The 18,777-nt window shown below is 44.8% G+C and overlaps 1 protein-coding gene across 2 annotated transcripts; it reads right to left on the bottom strand.

The window, feature by feature from the left end:
• Nucleotides 1-3,584: 3,584 nt before the first annotated feature.
• On the bottom strand, nt 3,585-18,754 carry ZNF142 (zinc finger protein 142). 2 transcript variants are annotated; one of them, XM_070729177.1, is made up of 11 exons: nt 18,603-18,754; nt 17,821-17,909; nt 16,860-16,933; nt 15,526-15,827; nt 14,449-14,538; nt 13,839-14,360; nt 12,201-13,013; nt 11,080-11,257; nt 6,383-9,575; nt 4,944-5,049; nt 3,585-4,291 (listed from the first exon to the last, which is right to left on the bottom strand). In XM_070729177.1, exons 4-11 carry the CDS (start codon nt 15,779-15,781, stop codon nt 3,792-3,794), a joined length of 5,658 nt encoding a protein of 1,885 aa, XP_070585278.1. In that variant the 5' UTR covers nt 15,782-15,827; nt 16,860-16,933; nt 17,821-17,909; nt 18,603-18,754; the 3' UTR covers nt 3,585-3,791. The 2 variants fall into 2 exon arrangements, with proteins under 2 accessions (XP_070585278.1, XP_070585288.1); XM_070729187.1 differs by having other exon boundaries at nt 17,817-17,909; nt 18,603-18,690.
• Between the last annotated feature and the right edge of the window lie 23 nt (nt 18,755-18,777).

The following is an 18,777-nucleotide window of genomic DNA, read 5'->3' as shown; positions in this document are numbered from 1 at the left end:
AAGGCACGAACCGAGGGTTTTAAGCAGAAGGCGGGGGCGGTTCAAGCAGCGTTCCGCCGTCGCCGCCGCTCCTGCGTCCTTCGCAGAAGTTCTTGAATGGTGGCGGCGGCCCTTGATCGCAGCCGATGAGGATCGGCTTTCTTCGCTTCTCCTGCTGCTTCCTTTGCTTTTCCGCTGCTGACTAAGGCGACGCCGGCCGGGCAATTGGAAGGTACCCGATAGCCCTTTTCGTCGCCTTTCCCGGCGGGGAGAGCAAAGGCGGCGGCGGGAGTAGTGGAGGCGAGGCGGAGAAGAAAGAAGCGGCGGATAGCTGGCGAGGCGCCGGCTAGAGGGCTGGACTCCGCCGCCGCCTTTGCCTCTTGCCCGGCAGGAAAGGCGACGAAAAGGGCTATCGGGTCCCTTCCAATTGCCCGGCTGGCGTCGCCTTAGTCAGCAGCGGAAAAGCAAAGGAAGCAGCAGGAGAAGCGAAGAAAGCCGAACCTCATCGGCTGCGATCAAGGGCCGCCACCATCATTCAAGAACTTCGCTTCTCCTGCTGCTTCCTTTGCTTTTCCGCTGCTGACTAAGGCGACGCCGGCCGGGCAATTGGAAGGGACCCGATAGCCCCTTTCGTCGCCTTTCCCGGCGGCAAAGCGGCGGGGTCCAGCCCTCTAGTCGGCGCCTCGCCAGCTATCCACCGCTTCTTTCTTCTCCGCCTTCTCCGCCTCGCCTCCACTACTCCCGCCGCCGCCTTTGCTCTTCCCGCCGGGCAAGAGGCTGGGCGAGCAGGCCGAGGTGCTGGAACTGGGGGTGCCTGTCCTTGGCATGAACGGCGGGCAGGTGGCGCTCGGCACCCGGAGTCCCGTCTTCTCGCCACCGCCCGAGCTCCCTCCGGAGCCTGCTGCCGCCGCCGCGCTTCCTCTGCCGGCCGAGGAGTCCTTATCCGCGCCGTGAACTGCTCCGACGCCTCCCTCGCTTTTAGTACCGTGTTTCCCCGAAAGTAAGACATATGTCTTACTTTCGGGGTATGGCTTATATTAGCCAACCCCCCTGAAACCCCCCATATGTCTTACAATCGGGGGGGTCTTACTATCGGGGAAACACGGTAGGACCCAGAACAGACCCTTGTGGCACACCGCTTGTAACCTGTCTCTGCTCAGAATACTCACCATTAACAACAACTCTCTGATGTCTACGCTTCAACCAGCTGCAAATCCACTGAACTATCCAGGGATTAAGTCCAATCTTATGCTTATTCACTCAAAGCTGTAATATTTAGCCCCTCACCTGGGCAGTTTGCACAGTATTATATTTTGTTGCAACAGATCTTCCTAGTACAAATGCAAGGTTATGTGACACATTCATGGAGTTATAAGCAAATCAAAGGAAATGAGACATACAAGGGTCGCCCAGAAAGTAATGCACCACATTTTTTTTCTCAGCCTACAGTAATGGTACGAATGTGAAACTTTAGAAATACATTATTTGAATTGTCAGGAGTGCGTGTGTAAATTTTGCGTTTCTTCAAATAGCGCAGCTGCAGCAGTTTCAAAATGGTGTCTATTAAGTGATGTACATTACAAGCAGCGTGTTATCTTTGAATTTCTCCGTGAGGAAAGAAACTGTTGGGAACATTCAGAAACATTTGTGTAGTTTATGGAGATAGAAGTATGCTTAGTCCCTGGGCACAGAGGGTGAGTCAATTAGAGGTGATTCGCACAGGTCAGAAATGGCTTTGTGACCAGAACGAAGAGTGGTACTGACAGGGTATACACGCCCTTGTGTCTCGCTGGAGGAAGACCATAGAACGGGATGGAGATTATGTGGAAAAATATGGAGTGTAGAAGAAACATCTTTCTTGTGTGCTAGTTTCATTGTGTTCAATAAATAATTGTTGAAGAAAAAAATGTGGTGCACTACTTCCTGGGCGACCCTCGTACATATAAGCAACAGGAGCAACCTGGACAAGAAAGAACTATAGACTCCAATGGGGAAGGTACAATGATTTCTTTCCTTTTGTTTTGCTATTTGTGTATGCTTGCTTTTGATGGTATAATTTCGTTTTATTTGGCTGATGAACTGCAGCCAGAATAAAGAAGAAAAACTGAGAGCTGTATGCAGAAGGGACAAAGAAGCTATTAGGTATTTTATCCCCAACACAGTTGTTTGCATGTTACTAGAATAAATAAATACTACAGCAGAATTTTGTTGATTCTGTGTCATATAGAAACATCTATTGTGGATATTATCTGAATATCCACAAAAATTGGCACATTTTAATTGTCACAGCTTTTATGGTGTGTGATACATGTAACAATTATGTAGTATTTCAAGCCTAGAAGGTAAGGCTTAATGAGGAAGTTTCCTAACTCAGTTTATAATAATTTATTAAATGCAGCTACTATATGATCTTTGCTTGTTTAAAACATCTGATGGAATATGCAAGGGGAAAGAATTCTTCTTCCTGTCCTTCTAGAAGGCGGAAATGATATTACCAGAAAGGATGAGACCATATTTTGTTGACAATGTAAGACTGTTACTGTATTTTACCTTTAATGTTCCAGACTGCTTTTTCATAATTTAAGAGTAGAATGGCAACTTTTTTGTTTTCAACCTGGAGGCTCTCCCCTCTTCCCGTTTCTATTCTTGAAACAAGTACTAAAATAAAGATGGGCCTGAAAAATAGAACCATCAGGTCACTTTGGAAGGTATTATTTTAAAAAAATCACAAGTGAAACATTGTACCATTGAAATTCAGCTATTTTGTCACTCAATTTTGGTGATGCAATCTCTGGAAACTGGGAGGCAGCTTGGTAGCCAATTGCTAACCTAAGTACTGCAGCTCAATAAATCCTCTAGGATAGGCCAGATGCGTCACACACTGGCCACATCCACACCTGGTTTAGCGAAGGGGGGAAAAGTCCCAATACATCATGTGACAACAGGATGATGTGAGTTTGACACCCCTACTCTCATCAAATGATCTCATTATTTAAGAGCTGAAGCAATTGGATTACTTCCAAAGCTCCAAGACTAGCAGGTTTCCAAACACTTGGCAATATCAAAACCTGTCTTCCATCCTTACTCTGTTTAGTGTAAATATGATTTAAGTTATCCTTGCTGTTTGTTACCTAAACTAGGTAACATCATCAGTGTGCTAGTAAGGAATATATTCTGTGCCCTTGAAGTCCCATCTGGAATTTTTTGCATCTGTCATTCGCATTTTGGAGGAACTGTCTGAACAATTTACCAGTAGTATGTTTTATGAAGTATGTGAACTTAAAACCAAACTGTCCCATCGCTGAAGGTCTTATGCAGAAATCACCAGAAGTGTTATCATCACCATTCTTTAACAAGGTTTTAACAAGGTTTATGGTTTTATTAGATGTGTTCTAGTTAGGTGTGTGTATTGCCTACTGTATGTCTTTGTTAGTTGTATATGGCTTGCGGTTATGCCCTTTGTTAAAAGGGCATTATAAATAAATGCTTATTATTGTTGTTATTATTGTTATTATTGTTGTTTTGTTGTTGTTGTTGTTGTTATTATTATTATTATTATTATTATTATTATTACTCTGCTCTGTAAATCAAGGATTGACATGCCATCCATGGAAATAGCTTTTATATAATCACATATTTTACACCCCATGTACAGAGATAAATATAAACACCACAAGAGCACAGATAGGTGGTAATCGCCCTAGTAGACATCGAGCATCTCAAACCAGACCTCACAGACTGCTGGGTGAGAACTTCCGCCCACTTCTGGCTCATGGAAAACTACAGCCACGCAGCCTTGATGTACAAGTCCCTCAGCCATGGGGAGACATTTGAGCCGCACTTTCCTCCAGGGGCTTGGAGGAGGAGGAGGAGGAGGAAATCTCAAGCTGAACATCATGCAGGTGGACACTGAGGATACTGGGGTCCTTGCCCACCCCTTTGCTGAGATCCCCTTCTAGTTCTTCCTGCCCGGGATGGTGCTTCTGCAAGTGCTTTATCACTTGGAACTTCTGCTTGGCCTTGTAGCTGCAGAAGCGGCAGAAGAAAGGGTGTTCGTTTGTGTGAATGAGATAGTGATGCCGCAGGCCGGCCGCCCACCGGAAACCACGGTAACACACGTTGCAGATGTATGGCTTTTCCTCACTGTGCTTTTTGAGATGCGTCTTGAGGAGGAAGCGAGTCTTGAAGGCCTTCCCGCACTGCTCGCAGATGAAAGAACGGGCCTCGCGATGTCGCGTCTCCTTGTGAATACGCAGGGCATCGGCACGGTTGGTACAGTACTTACACTCATCACACTGGTATGGCTTGATCCCTACACAGGATACAGGCAAAAAGGTAAAAATAAAACCCTGCCCAACAGAAATAGAGCTGAAATGATATTTTCACTTCATCAAAACAAAACTTTCATTTGGTGGATTTCCGTTACAAGAGGCCTTAATTCCATTGGAGGATGCAGAATACCTGGTGCCCCACCCACCCCCGTCCTGGGGAAGGGAAAGCTCAGAACTAGATGGTAATGTCGCATGGAAATTATTCATTCATTCATTCATTCATTCATTCATTCATTCATTCATTCATTCATTCACTCACTCACTCTTTCTTTCATTCATTAATTCACTCACTCACTCTTTCATTCATTCATTAATTCACTCACTCACTCACTCTTTCATTCATTCATTCATTCATTCACTTACTTATTCATACATACATACATACATACATACATACAGCTAAAAAAACCATGCATATTTTTCCTAGTCGGATCTTGAGGGCAGACCATCTGATCAATGACCCCAGGCCTGCTGGAAAAGCCAACTACGAAGAGTCCAACTCCACCAGGCATTCCCAATAGCCACTGGAAATATGATAATTCACAAGTGAGAAATTAAAAACAACTTCCCCCTTGCGATTTTTAATCCGCAAAGCCAGGGCTGCAAACCTGCTTCATTTGTGCGAAAACCTACCTGTATGCTTTGTCATGTGGTACTTCAGCTGATTCACCCATTTGCACTTGTAGCCACATTCCGGGCAAAGGTACTTTCGCTCCTCTTTATGGATACGCATATGATACTATGTAAAGGGGGGGGGAAAGGCAGGCCTCAATGAGACACTAAATTGTTAGCTGTTAACACCAAGTGTTATAAACTTAATTGAAACTTTAGGGACTGAATGGACTATGCAGACCTCAATAGACCTCTAGATATAAGTGGTTGGCAGACTTGGAGTATAAAAATAGAATAATGGAACATATTGAGTTAGTATTGAACAGTAAAGCTACGCAACTTTCAGAAGGATTTAAGTGTTTTAGATTTTATCAGCTATTCCTTCAAGCTTCTTCTCTTAATGGACTTTTTAGAGATATTGTACTTCTCTTTTTCAGGGTTATCTAGAAGCATTAATAAAATATGCTTTAATGAATGCCAAACAAATACTGTGCTCCACACAGGAGCCTAAACATCACGAAATCATTTTTAAGGTGGCACATCCCTATCAGGCAGTGTACTGGGTGGGGGGTGAGACTCTTTTTAATTCCAGAATTGAAATGGATTCACATTCTTAAAAAGACCAGTCTTGATTAGTTCAATTTGTTTTCAGAGTGTAAATTAAAGGAAAGTTTTAAATTTAATAAAATCTTTAAATTAAACTTTTTAGAGTGAGAAATGTATGTACATTTTCTCCAAAATGGTTTGTCGCTATAAAAGGTCTGAACGTCATTTTGAATTCAATTACTTTCCCATATCAAGATGCAGGTTAATTCCCAAAGGAGACAATCTCAAATCAAATGACATGGAAAATGAAGACAGAGATCCTTCCATTGGAAAAACAAATCTGTTCACCAGGTATTACATTGTAAAGAGGGCTCGAGTTTGTGTGTGTTTGAGGCAAAGAGATACTATCCACTTTGCTCATCATCTAGGATTTTCACAAAATGTCAATCTGCTCTGCACAACATAAAACAGAAGCAAATACAGAGCTGACTTCCAAGTATTGGAGTAGGAATAAATTCTTTATCACATACATTATAAGACAAGCTACAATGGGCAAAAATGTCAATTAAACAATGTAACTTAATGAAAAGCCATTCCTTAAAGCAAGGGTCCCCAAAGTTGGCAACTTTAAGACTTGTGGACTTCAACTCCCAGAATTCTCCACCCAGCTATGTTTGGCTGGAGAATTCTTGGAAGACCTCTGCCTTTAAGCGTGGCTTATGGACCAGTCTACCAGATCTATTCTCTTCTGCTCCAATGTATGAAAAATCTGGTCCCTTGAGATAACTATTGAACTGATAGAATCTCAACTTTGCCATGGCGATGCAGTTTCCATTTCCTGGGAAATGGATTATACATCTTCCACAACAGCCTTCCACTATCAAACTCACCAAAGCTGCCCAGAGCTCTCTCACCTTGAGGCGTGAAGGGTCGGCACAGGCGTACTGACACTGATGGCATTTGTAAGGTTTCTCCCCAGTATGGATGCGGATGTGCCACGTGATCTTCTGCTTGTTCCTGGTGCTGTATTCACAGTCGGCGCATTTATAGATGCGGGTGCCGCCGTGGCTTTTCACGTGATGGTCGTACACCAGCTGATGGCGACAACCAAAGTCGCAGAACATGCATTTGAAGGGAGGGTCCGCTCCCGCGGAGGGTTCGTGAGCCTCCAAATAGTGGCTCACCAGCTGCTGCCGTTCCTTGGCTGCAAAACTGCAGACGTCGCAGCGGTGGTTGAAGTGGAGTTTCTTATGCTCTTCCAACTCCTCCCGCGTGGTCAGCGTCTCCTTGCAGGTGGCGCATTCCAGGTGTGGGTGCTGCTTCTGGATATGGCACTTGAGGGTGGCCTCACTGTGGCAGACAAAGGCACACCGAGGACAGGCGTAGGAGACCTTTTCTTCGTGCTGCCGCAGCGTGTGTTGCTTCAGGGCCGTTTCTGAGCTGAAGCGAGCTTCGCAGCGGGAGCAGGCAAAGTTCAGCTCCCCCTGGTGGCAGCTGCCGACATGGCGCGTGATGTCATTCTGGATGTAGCCGCTGTAGTCGCAGAACGGGCAGAAGTGGGTGGGCTTCTTCTCGTGGACACGCAGGTGATGAATGCGCAGCTTGGAATTGGTGCCAAACGTCTGGCCGCAAGCAGCGCAGGCGATGCGGCCCACGCCGGTGTGCAGGGACTGGTGGGCATCCAAGCGGTAACGCCGGGTGGTGCTGAAATCGCAGTAAGGGCACTGGTGAGGCTTGAGGCCTTCGTGCTTGATGCGGACGTGCTGGCGGAGGCAGCGCGCCTGCTTGCAGGTGAAGTCGCACTGCCGGCAGCTCAACTGGGGCCGCGCTTTGAGATACTTCCGGTGGAGCTTGCGGTGGAGCCGCAGAGCCGCAGCGGCCTTGGAGGTAAATGGGCAGAGTGTACAGCGGAATTCGCCCAGCTTCAGGCAGCCACGCTTTTTGTGAGTCTTCAGAGCTCGTTCCTGGTGGCATGTGAAGGGGCAGGTAGGGCAGGAGAAGGGCCGCCTCTTAGGGGTGGTTACCAGAGGAGGAGGTATTACTCCTGCCAGCTCAGAAGGCTGGGGGGCTTTCTCGCAGCTGGTGTGTTCGTTTCTTTGTTCATCTGCAACCCCTGGGGATGTGGTGCCGTTAGGCCTTTCAAGCAGGCTAGGTTGGGGAGTTTCAGTGTGCCCCTCTGACAGGTGGATCTTAAGGGCCCTCTTAGAACGAAAAGGCTTGCTACATAGGAGACACCAGGACTGCTCCAAGCCACGGCAGCTCTCCTCTACATGAGAGCGGATGGTGGATTCTCTTGAACAGAGGAAGGAACAGGACTTACAGTGGAACTTGCCTTGTTCCAGGAAGTATCTCTCTGAGACACACCCAGCAGCATCTGTCCGAGTCTCTTCCATCCCAGATTCAGAGCCGTGATGAGACCTCTTGTCCTGCGGGCTGAGGGCCAAAGATTGTTCATCGGGAAGTACATTAGGCATAGATTCGGCATTAACTGGCCTGCGTTCTACTTTCCAAGAAGCTTGTGGCAGGTTGTTTACCTCTGCATCGCCTAGGATTCCTTCACTGTTCTTTCTGGTTGCTGTTCTTTCCAGAGTCCTCCTGCAGGGAGGCTGCTCGAAGCAAGCCGTCTTCCCACTGTTCTTTTTCATTAGAATTGGACATTTCTTATGGAGGTGAGTATTCAGCCCTCTCTGCTGCTTAAAGGTGGCCCCACACTCCTGGCACACCAAAGGGCATTTCTTGCTTTGGCAATCAGCTTTGCAGTGCACCAACATTGACTTCTCTTTCCTGGTGATGTAGGAACATTTCTCACATTTAAAGACCTGACTCTTGGACTGAACCACTAACATCTGCACTCTGCCTTCAAGGACCAAGGTCTCTGCCTGCTCTTTGTCCTGTCTCCTTAGAGCTTTAAGCACCGATTCTGATGGAGAAACCTCTTCCGGAGAAAGTCCATCTTCTGCAGCGAGGGAGGAGGTTTCAGGGCTGCTATCAAGTTGGAGAGAGTCTTGTTTTAACGCCCCTGTCCAAAGCGCTGATTCTTTGTACCCTAAATTCTGCTCAGAACTAAGTGGCGTCTGCAAAAGTTCGGCGTTGTGGCTATCACCGCCACAGCTCTTTAAATTCTGAAGAGCAGCTTCTTCTCTCTCTCTACTACCAGGATCAAAGCTGTTACTTCTCTCCAAATCTGAACCGTCGTGAATCTCTGCTTCTTCTTCAAATTCAGGAATATCGTCAAGGCCAGGTTCGCTCTCCTCCAGGAGAAGGGAATCCTTGGAGCCCAACACTTGGTAAGTTGATTCTATTTCCTGGATGTTTAGAGCTTTTTCATTGTCCGAGGAAGCTGCAGGCATCCCTATGGCCAGCTGCTCTAGAGACGGTTCTGAGTTACACAAGGGCTCTAAGTGCAGGACGCAACCTTGAGCAGACCTGTCAAGTTCCTCTGAGCTTTCAGAAGACGCTCTCCCAGAGAGACCTTTGGAAGCAGCTGCTTCTGTATTCTTACACTCTTGTTCTCCCGCTGATTCTTCTCTCTCTGTCTCAATGCTGCCTTCCTCCGAACAGAGGGCCTTCTGGTGGCAGGGTTCTTCCTGGCCCTCCAAATCAGGGGGTTTATCTTTATCCGGACACGGTTCTTTTCCAGGCAGAGAGAGACTTGACTCCGAATGCAGAGTCATGGCAAGGTTATAGCTAAGCAGCACTTCAGTAGAGGAAACCTCCAGCTCTCTGCTGGCGTAGTTCTCTTGCCAGCCCTTGTCACCGGGCACGTAGCCGTGGACCTTGCGTTTGTGGAAAAAGAGACTTGTGTTGCTGAAGGTACGGTAAGTGCACAGGGCGCAACAGAACTCTCTCTGTTTGGTGTGTTTGCAGTTCTCGTGGTTCAGGAGGGCTTGCTTGTATTTAGTCTGGTAGCTGCAATACTGGCACTGAAAAATGGGCATCTGATAGTCCTGGGAATGCTTGGACTTCATGTGCTTCTGCAGCTCGTATTTGCGCTTGCAGGCAAAGCCACAGATCTCGCAAATCAAAGACTTGCCCTGGTGGCGCAACTTGTGGCTGCTCAGCTGATCAGCCCGATGGCATCGATAGGAACACTGGTTACATTGGTATCTAGTATAAGAACGAGAGTGAATCAGAGACTGAGACAAAACATCAGCACAGGCAATCTTCCCAAACCTACTGTTCTCCAGACAATTTTCCAAATTCCCAACCAGCAGAGCCTTCCGCAGGCAAGGATTAATTAAGCAAAAACTGCTTTACAGCAGTTACAATCACTACCGCTTGCAAAACTTAAAAGCGAATCTTTTAGCTCCTTATTTGCAAACTGGGAGACAGATATAAGAAAATTGCATATGAAGTTCACCGAACTATTTCATAGAGGAGCTGGACATAAACAGGGGCTGCCCTAGCCATTGTGGTTTTTAATAAAAGTTCAGTTCAGTGACTAGAAATGGACAGCTTTCCTTAGCTTGAAAGCAAAAATCCAGTATAGCTTTCTCCAAGATTTTTAAATAGAATAGTTGGAATTACATTTCCCCCCCCTTGCACTTCCAATCATAAGAAGTGGATTTATTCTTTTAAACATTGTAATGCAGGACTGCAATAGGCTTCACTATCTCTCTGTACTATTCAAGATAAATAGTTCCTGCAGAAAAGACAGAATATAAATCAAACAAGAAAACCAAAACATTCTCCCTCAAATAATGATAATATTTTCCTCACTAGCTTGTCAGTCAAGTATTCCCAGATACTAATGGGTTCAAATCAGAGATGAAATGCTACCAGTTTGGGCCAGTTTGCTCAAATCCTTAGTAACAAATACTTCCGGTTCTCTGAACTGATAGTTAAAATGCTTTTTAAAAGGTTTTTTTTAAACAGTTTTCCACCATCACAAGCACACCTGATTGTCACAGCTGATGAACCTTTTTTTTAAAAAAAATCTTTTAAAAGCATTTTTTTAAAAACTACCTGTTTACTGTAACTGTGACTCTGTGGGGCTCCTGCTTGTTGTTGCATGGGCCATTTTGTGTAAAGTCCAGCTGCTTCTGCATTGTGTGTCAGTTGTGTAGGAACCAGTTGTGTAGCCTTTGTGTTTATTTTTGTGCAAAGTGTGACAGTTCATTTTTGAGCTCTCTGTGACTCTGTGGGGTTCCTGCTTGTTGTTGTAGGGGCCATTTTGCGTGAAGTCCAGCTGCTTTTACATTGTGTGAGAGTCAGTTGTGTGGCTTTTGTGTTGTTTGTGTGTGAAATGTGAAAGCTGGTTTTTGAGCTAACCTGGCCACCTGACTGTGACTAACTACCAAGCCATGCCAACAGAACCAGAAGGGAAAATTTTAGATTCCGGTTCAAATATTCAGATTATCATCCAGACACTGTTGCCAGTATCCGATTCATGTAGTAGCTCAATAACTTAACCAGAAAATCCTGCCCAGTCTTTGATTCTGCATTGTTTGATATTTTGTATTTGCATCGCATGTAGTTTTAAACCATACCCATAGTGGGAGTTTAGAGCTGTGGATGATTTCATGGTATAGATACGGTGCTCAGTCAATTCTAGCCTTCATTTACTTTAGAAAATAAGCTTACGTAGTTTACGAAGGAGGCTGCTGTCTACCTGAGATCTCCCGTGTGCTTCCGCATATGAACATTCAAGTAGTGCTTCCACTTTGTCACATAGCCACATTCCGTACACATGTAGTTCTTATCGTCCGAGTGGATCAGCATATGCTTGGAAAGGTAGCTCACATCTCGGCAAGTGAAGTCGCAGAGTTGGCATTTGTGAGGCTTCTCTCCTAAAGTCACAGAGCACACTGGAAGCTGTGGATCGATGGCCTTTCCCCTTTGAGGTCAGCAGATTAAATTTAAAATGGGAGTTGTATTCTGCCCCTCCCTCTCTCCCCCTTGAAAAACAGATCTGGGACTTCTCTCAGAAGGTAGAATAGCCCAGGTTTGGTGAGTGAGACCAAAGCTTGGATGCAAAAGCTAAGCATACTGCTCAAAAAAAATAAAGGGAACACTTAACACATCCTAGATTTGAATGAATGAAATATTCTCATTGAATACTTTGTTCTGTACAAAGTTGAATGTGCACAACAGTGTGTGAAATTGATTGTCAATCAGTGTTGCTTCCTAAGTGGACAGTTTGATTTCACAGAAGTTTGATTTACTTGGAGTTATATTATTATTATTATTATTATTATTATTATTATTATTATTATTATTATTATTTATTGGATTTGCATGCCGCCCCTCTCCGCAGCCAATTATATGGCATTGTTTAAGTGTTCCCTTTATTTTTTTGAACAGTGTGTAATGCTGGATGACATCCATTTAAATGGAAAACTAGGGGGGAAGGAAATATGATGATTTAATGCCAATAAATTTTAGAAAAAAATACATAAATGACATTTTTTCTGGCTTCCTTGCTCCCAAAGCCGATTAGCTAAAACATTTAAAGTAATTTATTCTCCTCTACATTCCAATAAATGAATGCATTAGGAATACTGTGTATACAAAAAAAAAGATGTATATCAGTATTTGATCCTGTGAGGAAAAAGGGCCCAAGAAACTCTCCCAGCCTCAGCTTATCCACCCAGACAATAATTGACATCTGTAATGCTGAATTCTGGATTATAGGCCTGTCTTGCAAAGCTCTTTTGGAGAAAAACTAAGGCAAAGTGGAAGGATGTATCTGTAACGCATGCAAGTTATTGTCAAATTGGGGAGAGAACTTGCCTGTATGGAGAAGCATATGGCGGATGAGGACCCTCTTGTGTGCGGTGGCAAAGCCGCATTCTGTGCATTTGTGTATCTTCTCACTGGCGTGCATCTTCCCGACGTGGTCGTGGAATTCCACCGAGTTAAACGTGGCAAAGGGGCAGAAGCTGCACTGCAGCTCCTCACTGCCTGGGTGGCCTTGCTTTTTATGCTTGCGGAAGACATGCTTGTTGGAACAAATAAAATCACACTGCTGGCAGTGGAAGGCATAATGGGTTTTGCGATGGGCCTCCATGATCTCCGCCGAGGGGAAAAGGAGAGAGCAGGCATAGTACTTGCACTCTACTGCTTTCAGGCCGTGAACCTCCTTGACGTGCCTCAGGAACTCCTTGCGATCTTCGGTGCCGTAGCTGCAGCCGGCCTGAAAGCAGCTGAGTTGCTTGGGCTCTGCCTTGTGGCTCTTCAGATGATCCTTGAGGGCCTGGCTCAGTTTAAACTTCTCTTTGCAGACGGGGCAAGAGTAGACATCGGAATAGAAATTGGAGATACCCTCGTGCATGCTGGCCATGTGCCGGTTGAGGGCGTTCTTCTCGACGGAGCTGTAGTGGCACAAGGGACAGCAGTGGGCTTTCTCTCCGGTCTCACGCATCATGTGGATCTTCAGTTTGCTCTTGCTGGTGAAGAATTTCTGACAGTTTGGGCACTGGAGCCTGGGGTCTGGGAAGTGGAGGTGAAGGTGTTCCACCAGGTGTGTCCGCTTCTTGAAGCAACGCTTGCATTCCGGACACATGTGGGTCTTGAACAAATATTTGGACTCCTCGGTGAGATTTTCTGCACAAGACAGATCACAGTTCATTACAAGAAAATGAAAAGTGGAAGGCTGTTACGTATTTTTCCTCACTACCAAGAATAATCAGCCGCTTGAACAAGAATCAATTTCCATGTTTCTCCTTATAGAACCACATGTTATTATTAAGAGCAGGGGTGATTTAGAGCGGCTAGGACTGGGCCTTATGAGTGGCAGACAGGGAGGCTGGCCAGCCTGCAAAACACAAATGAGTGTGCAGAGCTCTATTTGTGCAAGCAATGAGGCAGCATGGCTACACATGTGCACACATGTGTGCGCCTTTGGCCTGCCTCTTGCACAAATCAAACTGTGTGCATGGGCACCAGCTCACCATTCATGCAGCCCAGTTGCCCTCTCTCCCACCAAACTGGGCCAAGCCGCAAAGGATGGGGACCGTTAATTTAGAGGCAATCTGAAAATCTGTCAACACCAACTAGAGAATAGCTATTTTACACAGCATCCCTTCATGGCATTGGACCAGAATATCTCCGGGACCGCCTTCTGACGCACGAATCCCAGCGACCGATTAGGTCCCACAAAGGTGGCCTTCTCCAGGTCCCGTCGACTAAACAATGTTGTTTGGTGGGTCCCAGGGGAAGAGCCTTCTCTGTGGTGGCCCCGAACCTCTGGAACCAGCTCCCCCCTGAGATTAGAACTTCCCCCACCCTCCTTGCCTTTCGTAAACTCCTTAAAACCCACCTCTGCCGTCAGGCATGGGGGAATTGAGACATCTCCCCTGGGCCTATACAATTCATGTATGGTATATTTGTGTGTATGTCGGCTTAGCCAAGCCCAGAGCGTATGATTACCTGTGTTTAGAAGCAGATTATCCGTCAATCCCATTTTCATTACAGAAGGGAATTTGCCCTCCGCATTTTCAGCAACCATCGCTATGGCCTCCTGCTGCATAGCTTCATGAAGATGGATCTGCCTGTGTAGGCCAAACTGCTTAATGTTTGCACTGATAAACTCACAATGGTCACAATGGAACGGGAAGTGGCTCCTACGGTGAAGCTTCATGTCCTCGTGGTTTCGGAACAAAACGGGGCAGCCGCGGAACGTACAGACTATTGGTGATACCTGGTGAACATGCCGAAGATGTCCTCGGAGCTCCTTGCGATCCCCTGAATTATATTGACAGCCTTCCTCGGGACAAGCTTGGGCACCCTGGGGTTTGTGGTGTTCCTTAAAGTGCTCTTTCAACTCAGTAGGCAGTGCAAATTCCATTTGGCATATAGGACACGGGAGAGGTTCAGAACAGAATTGAGGGTCTTGTCTGCTTTCATCCAGAAAGTCCTGCCCTTCCACCTGACCAACAGTTGATTGTTCTCCTGAAACAGATACGTTTTAATTAGCGAGGCTTAATGCTAACCCTTGGAGATGAAGGAAGCTTATCAAATTGTCATTTGAAAAGCTCACCACACTGATGCTGGGAGAGAAGGCTGGGATCAGGGAAGCTCCGTCCACACTGCTCGCAAAAATAGAGCTCTACAACTTTGACTAAGACCTCTGAAGGGGGAAAAAAGTTACAATTTTATATTAAAAAACAAACATGTCTCTCCCTTTCCCCTCTCAGTACCAGAAGTTATAAACTTAGCAAAAATTATATTCAATTCTTTGAATGCCTGACTATAAATAATTTTCTCTATAATGCTATGTATTAAAATGAACAATAATAATACATAGCATTGGCATCTAATGTGGATAAACCTCCCTTGCAACAGGTACCCAAAGCTGTTTTCAAAAGCAAGATTATAATACAATGCAATTTTTAAAAAACAACAGCAATAGCCTCTTCCAAAATGGATTAAAATAAGAGGACTGAAATAAAGCGCTCTTTACAGATCTTTTGAAAACCACGCTAGTTTATTGGGGGTGGGGGTAGACAAGGAAAACTTTAAGAACCTCAGGAGGTGCTACTACATAAGAGACTATGGATTCATTCACCCCCTTTTAATTTCAAATAGAGGGAAGACTTGGCCTGTGTTGAAGTGGTAGCCATGAGTCCAGGGAGACCCCCAATTCATACTCTAATTTATTGGGGGAGGAATGCATGATATCACTTGAAGAGTACCCAGGAACTTTGTAGGAATTTAATCTGATCTTATTTTGCCTCATTCACATTCCGCAAATTCCAGTCACCAAAAAAGTTCAAGCTTCTCATAGCATTTCCAGTTGATAACGACAACTTAGTGTCCTCCCTAGCAAATTCAACCCAAGCCTACGTATGACTTCTCTCAGCATATTCGTGAAGGTATCTGATCCATATACACACATTAAATGCAAAAAGATCAAAGCATGCATTCAAAAGTTCTACTACCTGCTATAACATGTCCTTGTCTGTTCATTTAGAGTTAAAAAAGCACTGACTGGAGAAGTGAAAGTCCATAAAAACAGGGCCATCTGGGAAAAGATTCCCCCCACCCTCCCCAGACCATTATATTGTTATGATGATGGAAACCATAAAACAAATAATTCTAGCAGAACACAACATACCTGTAGGGTTACCCGGATTGCTGAGAGCCATGGTGCTACTCATGGCTTCTACAAATATTTCAACACCACCCGTTTCTGTACCTACAACAGAAGCCTCTGTTAAGAGCAAACTCTGTCCCACTGGTAGATTTTCACTTGAGATGCCATGGCTGTCTTCATTTCCTGCAATTCCTGAGTCAGGTAATAACAGCTCCTGGCAAAGTCCACTCATTTTATCGCCTCCAATGGATTCTGTTGCTACTGTTCCTCTGCTCATTGTCTTTCCTCAAACAGCCTTATACCATGACATACAGGTACAGATTCTGTTAAAGAGACACCAAAAAACCCCATTTTTTCTTTTCAAGGGAATAAGGATACATGTAGTGCTTCTAAGGAAAATGGCTACAGCAGTGTTTTTCAACCAGTGTGCCGTGGCACACTAGTGTGCCGCGAGACATGGTCAGGTGTGCCGCGAAGCTCAGAGAAAGAAAACAAGAGAGAGAGAAAGAGAAAGCAAGCAAGAGAGAAAGAAAACAAGAGAGAAAGCAAGAAAGAGAGAGAAAGAAAGAGAGAAAGAGAACAAGAAAGAAAGAAAGCAAGAGAAAGAAAGAAAGAAAGAAAGAAAGAAAGAGAGAGAGAAAAAGGGAGGGAAGGCGGGAGAGAGAAAAACATAGAGGGGGGGTAGGGAGGGAGAGAGAAAGAGCAAAAAAGAGGAAAGAAGGAAGAGAGAAAGAAAGAGGGATGGAGAGAGGAAAAAAGGGAGAGAAAGAGGAAGAGAGAAATAGAGCAAAAGGGAGGAAGAGAGAGAATTTTTTTGTCCATTATTTTCAGCCCCCCCCCCCCCCCCCCAAATGTGCCCCATGGTTTTGTAAATGTAAAAAAATGTGCTGCGGCTCAAAAAAGGTTGAAAATCACTGGGCTAAGAATGGATCGATACACAATGTTAACAAAAGAAACAGAGGAAAACAGATGACAACCATCATAGAAAACTGTTCTATATGAGAACCTCTTCCCTTTCCCAGAGGGGACTTGCTACATCAGCTGTGACAGAAGATATTTACAAAGGAAGAGACAAGGCATCCTTAGTTAAATACCACCCTCTGCCCTGTAGAAAAGAGAGTAGAAGTTTATTTGCTGTTCAACATTAACTGCATTTTTATAGAAAGAAACAGAGAAGAAAGAGAGGGAGAGGGAGAGAAAGAAAGAAAGAGAGAGAAAGAAAGAGAGAAAGAAAGAAAGAAAGATTCTAAATGCTTTGAAAGGATTGGTGTCTTTAAAGGTGGGACATTGATAACTTTAATAAAAGAAATATATTGTGAGCAGCTATAATTGCTCAGTATTGCTAGTAGCCACACCTGTGTAGAAGAAAATGCCGTAGGACAGTTGATAGAGGATGTGAAATAATTCAGTATGATGATCTTCTGAAGAACTAAATAAAAGAGGAAATATTGTAACTGCACAGATACAAACACACTGATTTTCATACTAACACTCTCAAATAAGTGAAACCCGAAGTTATATCCATAAAGGTTTCCACTGGAATAGTTTAACTTTAAATATATAGGATTTTAAATTAGGGCAAACAAGGATTATAAGGGATTTGAAAAAAAAAGAGGCATTGTTTTAATCCCATAAAGCAAGGATGAAACGGGAAGGGCTAAAACGTCTTCTACCAATATTTTCAAATTAAAGCTGGAAAGCACTAGTATATTATTTCAGATTGTTGATGGACTCAGATACACTGGATTTAAATTATGACATAGTTTGCTTAATCCTAGTTTAGTGTTTTATGTGAGAATCCCCTTATTCCAGCTTGTACATCATAATCTATGACATACCGGTTTTTATAGATTGAGTCAATTCTGATTTTCCACATAAACAATAATTAAAGAAATCATGTGTGTGTAAAGTCTGATTTACCAACTGGCTTACTAATACACATAGTTAAACTAGACTATGTGTTCCCTCATATCTCTTCTATATACTTTCAAGCAGCCCTGAATTGTTGAGCATTGAGTGATCCATAGGCAGTGAAGGGATACCAAAATTTTTACTACCACACTGGGCGTGGCTTATGCAGGACGCCCTGCATTTTCTTTCAACATCTTTCAGTGCAAATTGGGTGCTCTGGGTGGAGCTCCATTTTCGCTACCCCACTGCGCCCCCCCCCCCCCCCGGTCTGGGCGGTAGCCCACCCCTGCCCATAGATTTCATATATCATTATCATAGTCATTATAACAAAGAAAAAAAGCATTCCTGATTAAAACCAGTAACCATTTGATTAGGCAGCGTTACAAAAAAGTTTAACTCACACACCCAGTTTCCTCTTCTTCTGGTGGGCTTCTTCTGCAACCTTCTGGATTCTGAACGCCAGGCATGAACCATTTTTCTCCGTCTCTGAAGACCTTGCAAGGGAAAAGAAGAAGAACACAACTCCCAATTTAAATGATAGCATCTTGGATGGTTCAGTTGAGAAATTGTGGCAGGTTGAGCATGTTCTTTCCGATTGTTATGTATGTTGAGATTGGTCATTCACATCATACAAATTTCATTGCACGAGTATAGTGTCTTTTTAAATACGAGGTTTTATAGTTTATTTATAGTTTATAGTGTGTCTATTTGTATTTCTATTTATATTATTATTGTAAGCCGCCCTGAGTCCTTCGGGATTGGGCAGAATGGATTGATGGATGGATAAGATAGACAGACAGACAGACAGACAGAGACAGACAGACAGACAACGACAATAAAGTATTTATTTTATTTTGGATTCCAATGACAGCCAATTCTATAGGACTTAACGAATCTCAACTGGAGCCGGGGCGGGGGGCTGTTCCTCTCCAGACACCTCGCCGCAAGAGCCCCCATTGCAGGTACCTACGTTCAAAAGTCCACTTCAGCATGAAGGGATCTCCATGAGCAACACCGAGGCTCACCCGCCATTACCCGGGAAAAAACAACAACCCTAACCTCATTTGGTTCTTAGAAACCCGTCCTCTTGCCTTTCTGGCTACCTATTTCCCTACTCCGCCGCCCCAGAATAGCTCCGATGCCGTCCCGACTCGCGCTTCCTCTCGCCTCTCCCTCATCTTCCTCACCATTTACGACGCCCGGATCCCCCAGTCCAGGCACCGGGTCAACGATCCCTCTTTCCTCGCGCCGGTAGGAAAGAATCCATGTTTTCCTCTCTAGCCCCTCTCTCTGTGTCTCTCTCTCCCTCCCCCTCCCTCTTTGTTGTTGCTTCGTCCGCGCTCTCCCCGAGCCACTCTATGG

Source organism: Erythrolamprus reginae, chromosome 1 (assembly GCF_031021105.1).
Source record: "Erythrolamprus reginae isolate rEryReg1 chromosome 1, rEryReg1.hap1, whole genome shotgun sequence".
Taxonomy (NCBI): Eukaryota; Metazoa; Chordata; class Lepidosauria; order Squamata; family Dipsadidae; genus Erythrolamprus; species Erythrolamprus reginae.
This window is presented reverse-complemented; position numbering and strand designations above follow the sequence as displayed.

Coding starts and splice junctions, on each gene's coding strand:
- ZNF142 (XM_070729177.1), bottom strand. CDS start 15,781: ATGAGCAGAGGAACAGTAGCAACAGAATCCATTGGAGGCGATAAAATG. Junction 11,258..12,200: donor CCATATGCTTCTCCATACAG/GCAAGTTCTCTC, acceptor CTGTGACTTTAG/GAGAGAAGCCTCACAAATGC. Junction 4,292..4,943: donor CCACATGACAAAGCATACAG/GTAGGTTTTCGC, acceptor TATCCTGTGTAG/GGATCAAGCCATACCAGTGT.